The 20438-nt window shown below is 48.5% G+C and overlaps 1 protein-coding gene and 1 pseudogene across 1 annotated transcript; both read right to left on the reverse strand.

Annotated features, from left to right (window-relative positions):
* Positions 1-906: 906 nt before the first annotated feature.
* LOC136517843 (E3 ubiquitin-protein ligase MBR1-like) lies at positions 907-9008 on the reverse strand (annotated as a pseudogene).
* Positions 9009-19338: 10330 nt separating this feature from the next.
* LOC136519083 (E3 ubiquitin-protein ligase ATL41-like) lies at positions 19339-20333 on the reverse strand. The gene has a single exon (XM_066512741.1). It carries the CDS (start codon positions 20160-20162, stop codon positions 19626-19628), a length of 537 nt encoding a protein of 178 aa, XP_066368838.1. The 5' UTR covers positions 20163-20333; the 3' UTR covers positions 19339-19625.
* Between the last annotated feature and the right edge of the window lie 105 nt (positions 20334-20438).

The raw sequence follows: 20438 nt of genomic DNA on the forward strand, positions 1-20438 counted from the left end.
GCTTAACTAAATCGAAAAAAACTTGGGACAGTGATCGGGTAAAGAGTTGCTAACATTTAACAACCTGCATCGGTGGAGCTTTCGATCCGAGCTGTACATGCATGGTGAAGGTGAATGGAATCGAGAGAGATGCTGCCTGCATGCTTTGCTTTGCTTGCTGGATCCAGAGGGAAAATGCGTGTAAGGTGGAGCAACGGAATGGAGCCTACTGCTACTGCTACTGCGAAGGAAGATTCTCTGTCACTGTGTGTATGGTGCCGCACGTACGTGGTGATGCTAGCTCCTCATGGCCGTCAGATCGATGGGACAATTCTCGAGCACGACCCGAGACCGAATCCCAGAAGGAGTATACGTACATGGGAAGAGAATGAACTAATTTCTCAAATCAATAGTAAGATATAAAGTTTGGGGCTAATCCAATAAACTATTATATACAGTTGTTCCAAAAGAATCTTCGAGGTCATCTTAAATGCAGTTCTTCATCCAATGCTGACATCCTGTCTTACATCCAAATGGGCCAAACAAAACGTGTTTTACTATTGTTATATATATATTAACTTCCATCATCTATCTATATTTATATTTTAAAGAGTGGTTACAAAGATAGCGTTCTGCGATTAGCATGCATACAGCTGCTAGTCACGATCCAGCAACATGCAGATGCCAACATTGCATCCAACCATCTGGATTAGTAGGGTGGTGCATCCATCGGCAGCAAACAAAACTGTGCATACACCACGGGACGATTTTGGATCGGAGGCAAGCAACTTACGAGATCGCACGTATTATCACTGACATGAACACCGAACCATCCATGGAGCAGAGGCGAAGCTGGCAAGAGAAGCACCCCTTAACGGCGGAATCAAACCGGTATGTGAATCAATGAACAATGAACACGCTGCCATCGATTAGCAACTAGCTTGAGGATTAGATTTAGATGTCGGAGTTCAAATTCAGCCCACAAATAATCCGTTTCAGGACCATTATTTACACAGCAGAACCAGATCAGCCAATAGATACGGTTTCGCCTGAGATAAGGTGAATGGGGAGGGGGGGGCGCTTCATTCGGTGCCTCCGCTGTCGTCTGCCGCAGAAGCTTTGCAGACTGGGCAAGCGTTCTTCACCTGCAGCCACTTCTTGATGCAATCTACATGGTAGTCGTGACCGCATTTCAGCTTTCCGATAGAGTCCTTGAATTTGTAATCCTCCTGCAGCCAGCAACTGGTGTTTGATAAGCATTGACTTGAAATAGTAGATAACAGCTTGAGATAATAGATAACAGGAATTGCAAGTGTAACATTAAACCGGATGTTGTGCAAGGGTAATCTTACCAGGCAAATTACACATCTTGCGCTCTCAGTGTCACCATGGGTACGGGCAGAGCTGCAGCAAGTTATCTCCATCACACAGCTTGAAAGTTTTTCATCAGCTAGGCCAGTGTTGACATTGCCTATTCGTTCTCCCAAAGCCAGCAGCTCCTGCAGATAACAGCATAGAAAGTTACATTAGTTACAGAACACATTCTGTGCTGATTTGTGATAATAATTATCTACTGTAGGTTCTTTCTTACTACCTCATAACTCATATCATCAATGTCCAGCCTCATGTTCCAGTGAGGATCAGAATCTTCTCTTGACTCATGGATAGCTAACTGATCCAGCATCATAAACCGCTGCACACAATGCAATTGTATTAGTTACAGGGCAAGAATTCATGTTAGTGTAATTATGAGAAAATAATCAACATCATCTACCTCAGCTGCTGGTCCTCTCAAGTTATTTTCTTCAATAATCAGTGGACGGAAAGCATGGTACGAATCTCTCAGCCTTCTACTCCTTGCACTACCACTGGAACCAAGAGCCACATGCCCCAGATGTCTTGAAGATGCAGCAGCTTCAGAATGAACACTTGATGGCTGCTGCTGAGGTAGCAGGCAGGTAGCTAGGGACAGCAGGCTGGTAGCCAAGGATAGCAGGCCGATAGCTAGAGATATCAGGCTCATGGGTGACTAGTCACCGAGTTGTTAGAAGTCGCAAAAGCTGGGGCAGGATATGTGCTGATGCAGTTAGGAGGGACTGCTCTGGGGGCATACCCACCATGCACAAAATGTAGACTATCAGAAGAACCAGGAGGTGTTGGGATAGGGGGGGCATTTATGTTGGTCCTCTGCGGAGCAGAATAGTATGGCCTCTCCCTGAAGGCCATGCTAGAAGTTTCCATCGGTCCCTGCAGAACAGAAAGCTTTAACTTCTTGAATAACAACAAAATTTGAAAAAAAAACAGGGTGCTTGGCAATCTATCATTTCATTTTGAACAGCACTAAAAAGCAATTGAAAATTGCTATGCTGCAACTGATGGTACTATAATAGAACTATAAAACAGTTACTCCCTCAGTCCCCAAAATATAGCCACTTCTAGGTTTGTTTTGAGTCAAAACTATGTGATAAGTTTGACAAATTTTATCGTAGAAAATATCAACATCTAGGACACTAAACTAGTGTTATTAGATCAACTATCAAATAATTTTTCAGAATGTCCTTATGTGATATCATAGATGTTAATTATTTTTCCTAGAAACTTGGTCAAAGTTTAAATAGTTTGACTTAAAGACAAACCCAGAAGTAGCTATATTTTGGGACGGAGGTAGTATACAGTTTATAGCAACAAAACACTTGAATGTAATATCAATCATGAAATTTACTAGAAGAACAGGCATCAAAATTAACCTGGGGCAGTCACTCTTGGAGGTATAGAGAAATGCGCTCTATCTTGTGGCACTGCTGTACTTTGAGGAGGACCAATTACAGTAGTATGGTTTTGTGGCCCATGAGTGCTGCTTGATGCGCAAGGTACACCTGGATTGTGTCCCAAATGGATCGGATTGTGATCATGGCGTCCTCTCACATTCCTCTGAGATCCTCCATGGCTATCAAAGGGATGATCACTCCAGTAGGCTTGAACCCATATTTGATGTTACTCGAGGAGGGCAGGGTTCAGGAGCAGGAATGTAGCGAGGGAACTGAGGATTAGATGAACTGCCAGCATAACAGATCCCGATATTGACTCCATCCACTGGATGAATAATTGGATTTCTCCGCTTCAGTGCAACCCTTCTGTCATCCATATGGGAACTCGGAATGAAGTTATCCTCAGACCTATTTGGATAACTCAAAGAAGGCGGATGATGAGTATTATGTGGTGCATAGATGCTACTGGAGCTGCCAGCATGAGGATAGCCAGAATAGGATGCAAGCATGGTTCCAGGAGCATCACTGTGCTGAATATGAGATTGCCCAGTGTGACTTGAGGATGGAATGTCATTTGGTCTTATTGGTGCGCCCCCATAACCTGATGATAGAGCTCCATTCGCTGCATCAGTTCTAGAATGCATAAATAACTTTGGATCTGGCATAACAGGGGTGCAATAGGATGAGTTCACAATAATTGAAATGTACAATAAGCAATAAGTTAGTATGTTTGTGGAAGTCCATATACCAAAAGGCTGTGGTTCACTCTGGAACCTGTTCACATGATCCATCCTGGAGGCATGTGTGTTATTATGATGATGTCCCGCCATAACACATGAACAGAGGGATTTGATTTTGCTTAACCTGGAAAATTATAGGCTCGGCATTAGTATTCTAGAAAAACAAATTGCAGATGCAAATATACATGTAGATTTAGAAAAGAAAATGTAATATAGAGAGAATCACAAATACTTAAGACTTCCAGAACAAATTAAAAAGGATCATTCAAACCTTAGAACCTGCAAGATGTGAGATTACAATCACACAGGCTAGAGCTGCCAGTGCCAAAACCCCAAAGATTCCATCATATCCAGTGTCTTATTTAACTTTGGTACAACACTCACAACACAAATGAAATCCTCGTCATATCCAAGAAGACTAGAAACCATGCCAACATAATTAACTAAGTAAACATAAAACGTTTTGACCACAGTATTTAGTTTACAAAATTAAACTAGAGAAGGCATCATCATCGCTACTTGCATAATAGTCTACTACAAAATAAAATATATAGGGTGGAAACCTGACTTTTAGACCTCAATACAAGAATCAGAAACTTTTATAGCTTTGGTGATGGCAGTAACTGGGCCTGGTAAGTAATGATAGAACATAGGATTTTCCCATATGATGAATAGTTCAAAATTCTAACCTTTTGAAAACAACAAAATACTACTCTCTAATGTTTGGTCACCAAGCAGCTAGAGGATACCTATGTTATGCCAATAATGTACATGCAAGTTGAAGAGAACCTTTATGTATACATCATGTCATTATGGTGCCTGGCACTAACAAATTTTACCTTCCGTAAAGGTTTATTTGCACTCAAATAATGGAAGATGAAAGAAACAACAACAAAAAAAAAACAATCAGAAATGCAGCACGGTCAATTAAAGGATTGGAGAATATTTATTGCTGTATTGTTGTTCATGAACAGTATAAAAGAGGATGTTTGTTTGAAGATAACAAAGAGGCTAGTAGATATATAAATCGATAGTTTGATACTGCACCATTAAAAATGATTACATTTAACAGGCTTTATACAAGATAATTACAAGCAGCATATCAAGGCTGCATTGTCTTCTCTCCAAGTAATAGAAAATACTAGATAAGCAGCTATACAATCCATTGATATTAGGATCAAATTACAGACGATATTTTAATAGTTCAGTGTCAAGTATAAAATCCTAATACCTAACCTACAAAGACACTAGCCTTACAACATTAATTCAGTAAAGCAGTATACACCAGGACTCTGTACAACACCAGGTGAAAGGACCAATTTTAAAAGGCGAAGAACCTATTGACAGCATCTGTAACAACAGGAATACAGTAATAGCCAAAGAAGTTGAAACAGTGTGCAACTAAATTATATGGCAGCACTTATCAAACAGTACAGTTCGTATTACATTCGATTGAACATAAGAAGATTGGCCAGAATCTTCTAATTCTTTACATGGAATGAAAAGCCCGTCAAACGAGCTTAGTCATGGGAAAGAACCTAATAATAAATTGTACATAATTCTGTTAAACAGAAAGGAAATGGACATATAAGGCAGAAAGTATGGCACTAGCTATCAGCTCCAGAAGCCCCAGCAAATATGAAGGCAGGTAGATATAGCACTAGCATTTCAGGTACACACATGCCCATGTATGAATAACAGATGCACACACAAGATTGCTAAAGGTTCCTCGAAATTGTTGTCCTTTTGTTCGTCTTATGAATAAATGCATCTTGTTTCCAACATCATCAATTCACCTATTTTCAACTAGCATCTTTCTCCTTCCAACAACATTGAATAGCTATCTGCAAATGGCATCCTCTCAGTGTGATCAAAAGAATTGTTACTTCATGGGCCAAGCTACCCTCGCGTAGCCAATTCTACATGGTAAGCTGATTTTTTACTTGGAAAGGATCTTCAGATCAACTAATTTGATGTGAAACAACTGTTTAAGTTCCTTCTCCCACATTACGCCAACCTAAATCTACCATCCAAAATCAGGACTAGTGGGTGATCATGCTGCTCCAGCCAATATTTCCACAAACCTCAATATTTCTCTCCCTATAAGTTAACAGTGGGCCATGAAACTACCCTTCTCGCCTTTATACTTGATGAACTTCACCATACAACCACCAATGGGCTAAAAGTTCTAGGTGGTAGATGCTAAGAGTGGCACTGGTCCACCTTTTCCAGTCCTCAGAATGATATGAAGTTAGCAGCAATTGGCTCTTCCAAAAACTCACAACTGGAGGGCCTCTCTTGTCTCTTGGGCTGTTAAAAGGCTGTAACAATCTTGTAAGAGAAGCCACCATCTCAAACTAAGGGCAACAGAAGTCCAACAGTGATGTTGAACATATGCTCTTACTGAGGACAAATAGTCCTCACAAGGCATATGGACAAACTGGATCAGATCTCCCATTTACCAAAGCAGATTCATCGCTTAACACTGAAAAAACTAATAGGAGCCCAAATTTTGCCCATTTGTTTGACCTTTAATGAGATCTTGATTTTGGCACATCAAGATGTCAAACAAGAAAAGAAACTCCATTTTTTAGTGCAGTGTTCAAATAGTACCTGCAATGTCATTAGTCGAACAATTCAAATGATCGAAGTAATAAATGCAAATATCTGAAAAGACTGAGAGCTAGATAATTCTCCAGAAGAATTCCCAAGGTTTAGTTGGACCATGGAAAAGCTAGAGAGAAGGAAATGCTCATATCAAGCTAGGGGGTGAATGTATATTTTTCCCAAAAAAAGGACTGAATGTGGTACCCAATGAATTAAGGTTCTCATCATGACTTCATAGCTTACTCACCGCCACAAATATGTAACTACAATATTCTGAAACTATCACTAACCTGAGTACCTGAATTCGTTGAAACGACAATTCCTCACCCAACCTAAAGCCCGTGATTGCCCCAAATCGGAGTCAAACAAATAACAGAATCAATTCATGTCCCCAAAGATCGAACTCCAACTCTAATAAGCCTTATACATCTGCTTTCAAGAAGGTGACTATTGCGGAGGCCAGATCTCACTAAACCTGCATTCCCATAAGAAATAACGTTTTTTTTGTGCCATTTCTGATAAAATAGAATACTGTATAATATAGTCTTTAAATACCAATAAAGATACCTGAAGACGCAGAAGACACGTCGGTGTTCAAATTTCATGCATTACCATCAAAGCAAAGGACAACAGTGTTGTACCTTTAACAGATTCAATGCTTCTTCTTCTAAAGAAAAACTGAGTGTAGAACTTATATGTTCTATGTCCAATGGAATTTATATATTTCCAATACGGGTTGAAGCATCAAAGGGCACCTTCAATAATTTAATGGCTGTAGGAGTGTCACAGGGAGAAGGTACATTTGAAGTCTGAGATATAGCACAAGTCATGCATATGATATTTTTTTCTTGTGAACAAACATATTAAGAGATTGCATAACCTGAAATTCTAGTGCATTGCTTTTAAATTATGAGAAAGTGTGTTAAACAAAATGATAAATCCTGGCATCAAAGATTGACAAGTGGAGATAAACGAGATTCAGATCTGTAGTATGGATACATATTTGTCGGCTTCTGCTACCAGCTAATAAACAATAAGGGGGATACAGAAAAGAATTACCCACTCATAAGCTTCAAAGGTCAAAAGCATCAGTCATGAATGCACTCCAAGGTGGATTGGAGTTCCTAAGCTACAGAGTAAGTAAATTGGGACAGTAAATATGATTCCTCACACTGCTAGACACCAATTAGTCATCCATACCATCAGAGAGCTTCAATTGAAGAAGGATATAGATATAAGCTGAACCATAGTAACATAATTTTGCAATTGGAGAATGGTCAATTCACAGAAGGGACATAAAAGAGGCACAATAGTGCTGGACTGCCGAATGTCATACTAAAAGAGCTCTGCCTCACCCTGAACGCTGCCCGCTTTGTGATCAAGCTGAGGAAACGATTGACCATCTAATGATCTCATGTGTGTTCTCTCAGCAAGTGTGGTACAACATTCTAGCATAAGATCGGCCTGCAGGACCTCTCCCCCTAGCCTGACAACAACTCCTTTGATGCATGGTGGGCAAGCACAAATTCTGGTGTTGATGACCAGACTAAAAAAGGTCTCAACTCCATCATTCTGGGAGCTTGGTCCATTTGGAATCACCACAGATGGGAGTCAACCGAGCCTAAATAGGGTTCTGGTTTCGGTAAAAGATGAGTTTCTCCTGTGGAGTTTGGCCAGAGCTCGGGGAATTTCCAATCTCCTTGCTCTAGAGCCAGCCAATGCACGAGTTCTTCTCTAGTGGTCTTGGGTCATGTTTGACAAGTGAGGAGAGATACACCATTTGATGTAAAAGGATGTGTTTATGTGCGTGGCTGTATGGGGTTTCTATACCCACTCCTTTACTCTTCATGATACGCAGCTCTCTTGCGTGTTCGAGAAGAAAAAAAACACAAAAGAGGCAATGATCAAAACAGATGATAACAAGGAGATAGCCAAGACATGTTGATGTATGTTGATCACCTGGTAGTAGGGATTGTTTGACACACCCAACCATGACCATAACACAAAACAAGTTTTGGTACTGCCATTCACAATGATCAGGAAAATTCCCCATCTACAGAGGCTGCGTTTCCCAGCCTAAATGACATAACTCAAGAGCCCAGCCTGACCAAGTCAGACTTATGACCTGTCTGTAGAAGTGGAGTTTAGTGATGGATTTGGGTAACAATCAATTCACTGAAAATACAAGAGGCTGAAATGTGAGGGTTATATTCCTTTTACGGAGAGAACAGGGGTTTGGTGATAGAGATGAAGCAAACAGCTAGAATACAAATCAGACAATATGAGCTGAAGTGAAGGGACCACCACGGATTAGGAGATTCGGGAGCACTTCATGTCACAGCAACCGCCACGCCAGAATCGATGCACCGTGCCGCTCAAATCGCACTAATCCGGGTAATTAAGACGGCGACGAGCGAACAGCGACCCCAAATCCCCTCATTACTTTGACCGCGACCCAGCAGGGCGAACCCCAACCTAGCGCACCGATCCTATAACTCCCCCTAAAATCCACGGGCACCCACCCACCCACTACCTCACCCGCACACAGGGCGGGTTGTACCCCCCCCCCCCCCCCCCCCCCCCCCCCCCCAAAAAAAAGGCCGATCAAACCACACAGTGCCGCTACCGTCGAATGCATACGAGTACCACGCGGATTAAGCGGGGGCTGGGGGCCGAATCGGAGGGGTATACCTTCGCGGACGGCCGATCGGCGGCTCGAATCGGCGCTCCCCCACCGGTCGGAGCGGGAGGGCTCCGTGCTCCGGCCTTCTTCGCGCGAGCACGCAACCGCCCTCGAGAGAGCGGGGAATTGTTCCTGTTGGTGAGGCGTCTTCCGGGGGGCCTTATTTATAAGGCGGAACTGGAGGTGCGGGATTGGGGGCTGTGGGCCGAGGACGGACGGCAGGCCCATCGGTTGGTGGGACGTGGGTGCATTTTCGGTGCTCTTTTGATGAGATGAGATTTTCAAAAGGCGGCAAGCGATGCGTCTTGTAGGTCGGCTCTGAGGGTCCCACGTCAGAATGGCACGGTGGGGCCGCGACCTGGCTACCAGTGGAATGGAACGGTGCCGCACCGGACACGGCCAACGTGGCCTCGGCGGCGGTCTTTGTGCACGGAAGGGGAAGGAAGACCATGGCGGCACGTTCCTTGTGCTCTTGGTACTCTTTCACGTTTCTCTCCTGGGGGTACCGCTTAGTTCCACTTCATTTTGTAAAATTTTTCAAGATTCTTCATCACATCGAATCTTTAGACGCATGCATAAAACATTAAATATAAATAAAAAATAAAACTAATTACACAGTTTGTTAGGGCTTAAGCTCCTGAGGCTGTAGCTATGGTGGATTGGGGCCGGGGCTTGAAGACTCGATGTCGAGGCGGCGGTGCCGTGCTGTCGACGAGGGTTTAGGGCTGCGGTGCGAGTTGATGAGGAACAGGGAGGGAGCGCCAGGCGCCCAAGGATGTCTTTATGACACAATCCCAGGCTAATTCATTTCTTCTCAGAGTTGGACTCTTATAGTCCTTACAAACCGAAACAACTTGACTCATTAGGCTAACAAACTCTGCTACTAATCTGAACCCAATCTCTAAAACTCTCAACTAACTAAATCTGCTAGGACTCTTAGGGACTCGGCTTGGACCTGAACCGGAACCATGGCCTGCACGTCTTAGGTCTTAGGTCTTGCCACTTCGCCTAGCATAGGTCTTGCTGACCATAACATCTCTCCCGTCCTTCGGAAACAGCTCATCCTCGAGCTGGAACGCCGGGTAAGCAGCCCGGAACTCCTCCACCGGCTCCCAGGTGGCGTCGGCGGCCGGCAAGTCGGCCCATTGAACGAGTACATGCCACGCCCCGCGACTAAGGCGGGAACGCAGCACCCTCTCTGGTTGAAGAAGTGGCCGGCCGTGGCGTAGAGGCGGTAAAGCTGGCACCGAGGACAGCGGCGTGCCGTGAAAGGGTTTCAGGACACCGACGTGAAAAACGTCGTGAATCCGGGCACCCTCCGGCAGCCGGAGACGATAGGCCACCTCGCCAAGGCGTTCAAGCACCATGAACGGCCCAGCATACTTGGGCCCCAGCTTGCCCTTGCTGCCCGGTGCGACGGACTGGTTGTGGCGAAGCAGACGGAGCAGCACCCAATCGCCAACCGCGAGCTCGAGCGGTCGGTGCTTGGCATCGTAGAAGCGTCGCGCATGTTCCTGAGCCTGTAGAAGACGCGCACGAACCTCGACGAGGAATTCATCCCTGTTGGCGAGCAGGGCGTCCACAGCATCCGTGCGAGCGCCCCTCGGAGCATAGGGCAGGAGCTCCGGCGGTGCGCGACCGTAGACAAAAGTGAAGGGCGACGTCCGTAGGGCAGAGTGGTAGGCGGTGTTGTAGCAGAACTCTACCCACGGAAGCCAGTCGAGCCAATCCCGGGGACGATCGTCAGTGATGCAACGAAGGTACATGGCGATCGTCTTGTTAACCGCCTCGGACTGCCCATCCGTTTGCGGGTGGAAGGCGGTGCTCATGCGGAGTTGGACGCCCGCCTGACGGAAAAGATCGTGCCACACGTGGCCCGTGAAGACCAGATCACGATCACTGACAATGGAGTCCGGGAAACCATGGAGGCGGACGATGTCGCGGAAGAACGCGCGGGCAACGGAGGAAGCCATGTACGGGTGGCCCAACGGGATGAAGTGGGCGTACTTGGAGAAGCGATCGACGACGGTGAGGATGACGCTCTTGCCGTGGACCTTGGGAAGCGCCTCGATGAAGTCCATGGCAATGTCGGCCCAAACACGCGATGGCACCGGTAGGGGCTGTAGCAAGTCGGCCGGGTGCATCGCCTCTGTCTTGTTGCGTTGACACATTGCGCACGCCCGCACGTAGTCATGGACGACGCGGCGATCATGCTCGACGAAGAATTTGGTCCGGAGCAGCTGCAACGTCTTTTGGATGCCTTCATGCGCGTTGGTGTGGGCCAGCTGCAGAACATCGTCGAAGACCGAGGAGGTCGCTGGGACGTAGACGCGGCCCTTGTAGAGGAGGAGGCCATCTTGCAGCGCCCAGTCTACGCCACGTGTGCCTGAGGCCACCTCGTCGCGGAGCGCTCGTAGCTCGTCCGACGCGATCACCTCACGCGCGGAGCTGGTCGAAGAGTTGGAATGTGGGAACGGAGATTGCCGCGAGGGCCGGCGCGGCTGGAGGTAGCGCGGCCAGCAGGGGTGCATCGCCATCTCGCCGGGAAAGCACGTCCGCGACGACGTTGAAGCGCCCTGGCCGGAACTCAACCCTGAAATCATAACCCATGAGCTTACTGATCCAGTGGTTCTAGGGAATCATGGACAGGCGCTGGTCGAGGAGGAACTTCAAGGCATAGTGATCGGTGCGGATAATGAAGGAACGACCCCATAAGTAGGGCCGCCAATGTCGAATGGCCTGCACCAGGCCGATCAACTCCCGCTCGTAAGCGGCGACCTTCAGGTGGTGCGTCGCGAACGGCCGACTGAAGAATGCCACGGGGCCGACGCCTTGGTGCAGGACAGCCCCAAAGCTAGAGCTCGACGCGTCGCAGTCGACGAAGAACTCGTTGTCGAAGTCCGGGAGGTGTAGGACCGGAGCCGCGGAGAGCGCCGTCTTCAATGCCGCAAACGCCGCGTCCGCCGCCTCTGTCCACAGGAATGCATTCTTGCGCAGGAGGCTGGTCAGAGGCGCGGCGAGAGTACCGTAATCCTTAATGAACCGCCTGTAGTATCCCGCCAAGCCAAGGAATCCACGAAGGCCACGGGCAGACCTCGGCTGCGGCCAAGACTGCACTGCCGTGACCTTGGAGACATCCATGGTGACACCCGCATGCGAGATCACGTGTCCCAAGTAGTGAACTGTTGGAGCCGCGAAGGAGCACTTGGACCTCTTGAGGTGGAGCCGATGGGCGCGCAACACCTCGAGGACTGCGCGTAGCTGAAGAAGGTGCTCCGTCCACGAGGCGCTGTAGACGAGGATGTCGTCGAAGAATACGAGCACACACCGGCAGAGAAAGGGTTTTAGCACCATGTTCATGAGGGCCTGGAACGTCGATGACACGTTGGAGAGGCCGAACGGCATGACGAAAAATTCAAAATGGCCATGGTGAGTGCGGAACGCCGTTTTGGCCACATCGTTCGGGTGAACGCGCACTTGGTGATACCCTGAACGGAGGTCGAGCTTCATGAAAAACTTTGCACCATGGAGCTCGTCTAGCAACTCCTCGACGACTAGTATGGGGAAGTTGTCCTTCACAGTGACCGTGTTGAGGGCGCGGTAGTCCACGCAAAACCTCCACGATCCATCTTGCTTCTTGGTGAGCAGGACCGGCACCAAGAATGGGGATGTACTGGCGCGGATCGTGCCCTACTGCAGCATCTCTTCACATTGCTTCTCCAGCTCGTCCTTTTGTAATTGTGGATAGCGATAAGGACGCACCGCAACTGGTTCTGTGGCCGGCTTGAGGTGTATCCTATGGTCACACGCGTGCGGTGGAGGCAGTCCGGTCAGCGGTGCGAACACATCGACGTAGGACTCCAGCAGGCGCTCAAGGATGGCAGGCTCGGTCCCCTTGGCCGAGAACCCCCGGATGACCTGGAGCCGCTACGGCAAAGCGGCTGCAGTCGCAGTGTGCAGCGAGCCGACTCCATGCCACAGCACGCGGCGGCCCTTGAACATGAACTCCATGCACAGGTTGTCAAAGTCCCAAAGGATAGGGCCGAGGGTGCGGAGCCAAGCGATGCCGAGGACCATGTCGTAGGAGTCCAACGGGATGGCGTAGCAATCGACGGTGAAGGCTTTGGCCCCAATCCGGAGACCGACGTCGCGTGCGATGCCGCGACACATGACGCGATCTCCATTAGCCACAATGACATGAGCGCCTTCGCTGTCCTGGAACTGGATCTCCACGCGCTGGGCCACAGCTCGGCTGATGAAGTTATGAGTAGAGCCCGAGTCCAGCAGAGCAGTGAGCTCATGCGGCCCCACCCGCACACGGAGTTGCATCGTCTCCGCAGACCATATGCCGGTGATCGCCGAGAGCAAAATCAGCAGCTTGTCGGGGTCAAACGGAGGGTCGGCGGCCGGCGGGGTGTCAGCGTCGTCATGATCGTCCGGTTCTTCGACGATGTAATCGGCCGCCTCGAGGAAGAACAGCCGGGCACACTTGTGGCCCCGAACGTAGGGCTCGTCACAGTTGTAGCAGAGGCCTTGCTTTCAACGCTCCGCCATCTCCTCGGGTGTAAGGCGCTTGAAGGCTCGAGGCACCGATGTCGATGAAGAACCCGAAGAGGATGTCGTTCCTACCGGGCCGATCAAGGCCGACGTCGATCCAGTAGGTCGACGTCGTGGTGGTGCAGGCAGAGCGAGCTGAGCCGACTGAAAGGTCCTTGTTTGGTTTTGGTAATTGAGTGACAACCTAGGTAGACTAATTGTGTTTATATGAGATACACAGGTGATTAGTCCACAGGTACATGTGTGTGAGCAACATATGCCATGAAGATGAAAATGGCTTGGAAATGTTGTAAAGCTCACACATGTGATGATGAAGGAGCTTAAATGCACATGAGACATGACATTGAGTCATGTGATCAAGGTGGAGAAGATCAAGACAAGACTTGGCTTGATGGACCGGTTGCAAGCGTGAAGGGCAAGTCGAAGGCTTTGGAGTGATGGACCGCGTGACGGTGAAGCTTGAGCAATACTTGGCGCCGATGGACGATGGCAATGGTGAAGAGCAAGTAAAGTCAAGATCGATGAACCAATATGATCATGTGATAATATGAAATGGATCATATCATTATTGATTGTGTTGGTGCATGTGTTGCATCGACATTGGAGGAGATAGAATGAAATGCGCAAGGCAAAGGTATAACCTAGGGCATTTCGTTTCACTGGTCATAGGTGTGTAGAGAAGTTTATGACCGAGTTTAGGATAGATGGTTGTACTATCAAGAGGGGCAAACTTGTTTGCATATCGGTCATCTAGTGCCACTTGAGTGATGTAACTTTGCATTGTCGCTAGGATCGAGTGGCGTGGCAAGTTGAGTGGCTAACATCCTTTGGGAAATGATTATGAAAAGCTAACACACATACACATGGTGGTGTACACTTGGTGATGTTGGCACATTTACAAAGGAGGTGGTGTTTGCAGGGATTGAGATGGGTTCGACGCTTTTGGGAAAATAGAATGCCTATTTTCTATTGTGCCGGATGCAAGTTCTTATGGTTGGCACATTGGAGCAAGGGTGAAGAAGTTAGAAGTGAAAACGAGTTGATCGCGAAGACGCTGGCGTCGGTCAACTGACCGGACACTAGGTCTGAAAAGCACCGGACGCCGGCAGGGTGCGTCTGGTCAGGCTGACGTATGGTGACGCAGAAGCTGGAGTGTGACCGGACGCTGGGCTGCGTCCGATCAAGTGTGACCGGACGCGTCCGGTCGGGGTCGGTACCTTATTGGAAACGACCAGACGCTGGGGGTTCAACGTCCGGTCAGTTGAAGCTGCTGTGTCCGGTCAGGTCAAGTGACCGTTGGAATCGGGACACGTGGTCGTCTACGAGCGATCGGACGCTGGGGTCCAGCGTCCGGTCAACACGACCGGAGCGTCTGGTCGACCCGATTTTTGCCCAGTGAAGGGGTAACAGCTAGTTTAGCCCTTGGGGCTATACATAGAAGTGGCCTTCGGCTATGGCTGGTGCTGAGCACCTTGGGGGACTTTGTGTCCATGCTTGAGAGTGCTTGGGAGCCCTCTATCTCACACTTACTTGATAGTGATCATTCGATTGTGTGAGTGAGCGATTCTAGTGCGATTGAATTGTGAGGTTGTATCGAGTGACGCTAGGTGATCGAGTTACAAGCCAGTGGTGCTTGTTACTCTTGTAGGTTGCCACCTCCTAGACGGCTTGGTGGTGGTCTCCGTCGAGGCGCGCAAAAAGCTTGTGCGGTGCTCCGAAGAAGTGCCTATGAGGGGCATTGTGCTCGCCCCGTGGGAGCCGCAAAGAGCAACTCTAGTAAAGCGTGTCATTGAGCTACCCTCACTCAAGGGGTAGGTTCTTGCGACGCCTGACGTGCGGGCTTAGTGAGTGATGCTAATTAGCCACCGAACCACCAAGTGAGCGGTCGACACAACGGGGACTAGCGTGTTGGCAAACACGTGAACCTCAGGAGAAAAATCATCGTGTCAACATTGTTCTTCCCGTTGGCTTGCATCCCTATTACACAAGCTTGCAATTACTTTTATACATATTAAGCTGGTGTAGTTGCTCTTGTAATTAGATAGCTTGTGTAGCTTACTAGTTACCTTCTTGCTTGTGTAGCGTAGAAGTCGCTCCCGTGCGTGGCTAATTGGGTTTGTGTAACCTTATTAGTCACATTGCTTAGTTTGTATAGCTAAGTATTTGCGCTCTCTAATTTGGCATTGGTTGCCTTGTTATTAAGCATTGCTAGTGAGCTTAGTTGGCTTTGTGTTTTTGCTTACTAGCATGTGTAGGAGCTCCCTTATTACTTAAAGTACTAGTGGCATATGTTTGTGTAACCTTGCTCCTAGAATTGGTTAGGTGAGCTTTAGCTAGCCCGGCACCTTTGTTGCTTGATTAGTATCTTTGGAAGGTGCTAGAGAACATAGATAGAGAGGTGAGTCTTGGCTAGACCGATAGTTTTAATTCCGTACTTATTTCGATTAGCCAACGTGATTAAGTTTTAAAAAGGACTATTCACCCCCCCTCTAGTCGCCATCTCGACCCTTCACCGGCATGTTCCGACGTTCATAGGCGCGGGCCAGGTGCATGGCGCGTTGCAGGTCCTGTGGGTCATGGAGCTCCACGTCGACGCGGATATGTTCGGGCAGGCCACCCGTGAAGAGCTTCGCCTTCTGCCCTGGGGAGAGACATCCAGCGTGTGCAGCACGCGCCTAGAATGCCTCCATGTAAGCGTCGACCGTCGACGTGAACGGCAGCCGGGCCAGATCTGAAAGATGGTTGGTGCTCAGGGGAGGCCCAAACCGCTGATGGCACAGCGTGCGGAACTCCTCCCATAGCGGCCGGCCGGAATCGGCCTCAAGGACCAGGTACCATTGCTGCGCGACCCCGGTGAGGTGGTAGGACGCGAGCCAGACCCGGTCGCGCATGGCGCGTCTGATGGCCCTGGAAGAATTGCTCGCACTTGTTCAACTACCCCAGCGGGTCCTCCTTCCCGTCGAAGGTGGGGAACACAAGCTTATGATACTTGGGCACAACGTGACCCTCCAATGCAGCCTCCGACGCCGGCGGAACATGCAGGCGAGGAGGGGTCTCCACCGCGGGTGCCGTCGACACAGCCACCACCCCCACGATGGACTCGAAGGATGGCACGGGGGACGGCGAGTGAGGGAAGGAGATGTGTGTGATCAGCACGCCGAACTGGGGAGCCGCGGTCGACGTGAGAGGCGCCGAGGCTAGGCCCGAGGCCAAAGGCGCCGATGGCGCGGACAAACTGATGTTCGTGAGCACCGGCATGGAGGACGCTGGCCGGCCACCAGAGCCCGGCAACGCGGACTGATGAAACTGCGCCCTCGTGGGGGGGGCAGCCGTCGATTGCCCCGACGCGCGCCGCCAGATCACCCATCTAGAAGTTCATGAAGGCGAGCTGATTCTAGATGCCTTGGACGGCGTTGGTGAATTACTGGAGCGTGTCGACGGGGATGGCGTACAACTGGGGCGGTGGTGGTGGCTGCGAGGATAGAGGCAGGGTGGTGGTGGGGACGAGCGCCCCGGAAGAGGCGATGGGCTACGACACCCCAATGGTCGGCGTGACCAGGGGCGTAGAGGGGTTGGAGATCGGTGGGATCGACGGCGACGGGGAAGCAGTGGTGGGTGGAACGGCTGGTGACGAGGTCCCGGACGAGGCCATCAAGTCTGATACCAGGTTGTTAGGGCTTAAGCTCCTGAGGCTGTAGTTATGGTGGATTGGGGGCCGGGGCTTGAAGACTCGACGTCGGGGCGGCGGTGCCGTGCTATCGACGAGGGTTTAGGGCTGCGGTGCGAGTTGACGAGGAAGAGGGAGGGAGCGCCAGGCGCCCAAGGGTGTCTTTATGACACAATCCCAGGCTAATTCATTTCTTCTCAGAGTTGGACTCTTATAGTCCTTACAAACCGAAACAACTTGACTCATTAGGCTAACAAACTCTGCTACTAATCTGAACCCAATCTCTAAAACTCTCAACTAACTAAATCTGCTAGGACTCTTAGGGACTCGGCTTGGACCTGAACCGGAACCATGGCCTGCACGTCTTAGGTCTTGCCACTTCGCCTAGCATAGGTCTTGCCGACCATAACACAGTTTAGACGAAATTCACGAGACGAATCTTTTAAGCCTAATTAGACTATGATTGGACACTAATTGCCAAATAACAACGAAAGTGCTACAGTACCATTTCCAAAAAATTTCGCCAACTAAACAAGGCCTTGGAAGGTTGTGTGTTGTCTCGCCGCCTAATTTGTTGTCCTTGCATACTGTTATACTATTTCATCTGATCCAAATTATAAGTCGTTTTAACTTTTTCGATACATTTATTTTAGTAAAAAGGTAAAATGAAACTACTTTAATAGTATTTTTCAGCGAACGAACAATGTTTTTCTATCACAACAAATTAGCATAAGCTAAATTTCAGCGAAACGAACATAGCCTTATAATTTAGAATGGATCGAGTATTTCTCATTCCTTTCAAGGAGTGACATTTCGTTTTTGTCCTAAGTTAATTAAAGTACCTATTTTTATAGAAAAGGTTATAAGCATTTATGACACCAAAATTTTTTTGTCTTTCACTCGCTGGATCACAAGCGGTGTTTGATCTACCGAAATGCAAGCTCTTCTGAATGTTGTTCAGGTGGAACGACATTTTAGACAAGGAAAACAAGTAATTTGTACATCGGGAACAAATTGTTTGGCTAAAACAAATGTTGTCCATGTGGAACAAAATTCTAGAAAGGGAAACAAAAATGTGTACATCTCGAAGAAACCATGCAATTTTTAAATGGGAGTGTGGAACAGAAAGCTTTATATATATATGCACAACAGAAATATTTATGCACTTCAAATATTCATGCATTTCAAGTGGAACAAAAATTCATTCAGGAGAGTAAAATTTGTACACCTAGAACGCAATGCAGGTGACGATTAATATAAGCTTCGATTCAATTCAAAACGAAAAGGGGCACCCAAGGGCCGGTTTGGATGCCAAATTTTTTTGGCAAAGTGCTACGGTAGCATTTTCGTTGTTATTTGGTAAATAGTGTCCAATCATAGTCTAATTAGGCTTAAAAGATTTGTCTCGTGGATTTCGTCTAAACTGTGTAATTAATTTTATTTTTTATTTATATTTAATACTTCATGCATGCGTCTAAAGATTCGATGTGACGGAAAATCTTGAAAAATTTTGCAAAATGGGGTGGAACTAAACTGGCCCAAGCTGAGTGCGGGGAAAACCCGAAAAAGGAGAAACCAGCTCTCAAATCAGACGAGAGCCGGCACGATGCTTTGCTTTCCATCATCCCATATTCCCATGGTGGAAACGGTGGAACCTGGAAGACAGTGTAGTGGGCTAGGAGGAGGAGGAGTAGCCTAACGGCCCACGCCCATTCCTTCTTCGATCCAGGTACGGCCCAATAGTCACTGCGTCAAGGCTCCAGTGTCCAATGGCGGCCGGCGGAAGGTTGGCGACGCGGCGCGGCGAATGCCGACGCGATTGGGCCTTGATTTGTGACGATGAATTTCGTGCTGTGAAGTTTCCGTTGAAGGCTAGGTTATATAATTTATAACACCTTGGTATTTTTCATATTTGATTCATTGGTCATTTGGCTTGTTCACATACGTATTTCTTGAGCAATACAATTCTGCCCAATGTACTAAAAAAATACACCAACCTCTATAACATCGAATCAATATTTCTTTTGAGGGTTAACATCGAATCAATATTAGTAAAGCCATTATGAAATGTCATAGCAGAGTATTTTATTTGTTTATTAGGTGTTAATATATTTTTCTATAAACTTTGATAAAAAAATTGAGAGAATCGATTTTGGACAAAACTAAAACACATTGGTTTCAGAAGCAAACTTTTGTAACAGAGGGATTAGCACCAAACGTATGTAGTGCTTGTTGGGAATGCTTACTCTAGGTTTTCTAGTCCTAAAAAAATTCATAAGGTGGAGATCGAAAATAGGGAGAGAGAGAGAAAAAAAAAAGATTCGTAGAGCACATATATTTACATGTTCCGCCAAAATGAACTAGCTATATAGGACTTGATGCTTCCAGAAAATGGTGAAGTTAGAGCGTTTAGAGTTAAGTAAGCCCAGCATTTGCTGTATATATACAATATGTATAGAAATATGCATTTTTTGAACGGAATGGCGATCGACATGAGACTTGCTGTTTAGTGTTTACTAACCTGCCGTTGGTTCTGCAATATAATCCGTGTGCTCGATCGATAATTTATTTATGATTTAACCTCTTTTTATATACACTACACCAGCACTCCACAGCTATGGGCTCTACGGCTCTACCTCACCGCCGTGGTCCACGTCGGCTGCCGCTCCGCCGGCAGCCGCAGCCGTCCGGCACACCGGGCAGGTCGAGCTCACCCCGAGCCACGTGTCGATGCACTCCACGTGGAACACGTGGCGGCACGCCGGGAGCAGCCTGCCCAGTTCGCCGTCCTCCATCTCCCCAAGGCACACCGCGCACTGCTGCCCGTGCAGCTCGGCGGCGACGCCGCCTTCCTCCTTCCCCTTCCCCTGCTTGGACGACTCCCACGTGAACACCGGCAGCGCGCGCAGCGCCTTGGCGTCCAGCCCGGCGGCCTGCTGGCCGCACGCACCGGCGCCGACGACCTCCACCACGTAGCCGTCCGGCGGGCGCTGCCGCTGCAGCACGACCACGCGGGGGCTGCGTGCCCCTTCCGCGAGGGCGCCGCGCCGCTGCAGGAGGCACCGCGCGTAGAGGTGGAGCGCCGCGACGAAGGCGACCGCCGCCGAGAGCGCGGTCACCGCGGCCAGCAGCACGCTGGCGTCGTAACGAGCCAGCGACATGGCCGGTGCAGACGGCGCACGGTGCAGTCTTCCCTCAATCACGCACACATGACGCCGGTCCGGTGATCGAAAAGACCAAGCGGCGAGTGAGCTATATATTTGCAGGCAGACAGGGACAACGTGAGGGCGTTCATGGATGCCGCATGGAATCGAGGGAAGTTTGGCACCCTGTCGAGGGCCATGCCATCATTTCAGCAGAGTTTCTGGAGCACGAAAACGGCCTGCCTTGTGTCCTCACATGGACACAGGACTACAGTCCACAGGAGGACATGACAG

This window comes from Miscanthus floridulus, chromosome 17, assembly GCF_019320115.1.
Source record: "Miscanthus floridulus cultivar M001 chromosome 17, ASM1932011v1, whole genome shotgun sequence".
NCBI classification, from domain to species: domain Eukaryota; kingdom Viridiplantae; phylum Streptophyta; class Magnoliopsida; order Poales; family Poaceae; genus Miscanthus; species Miscanthus floridulus.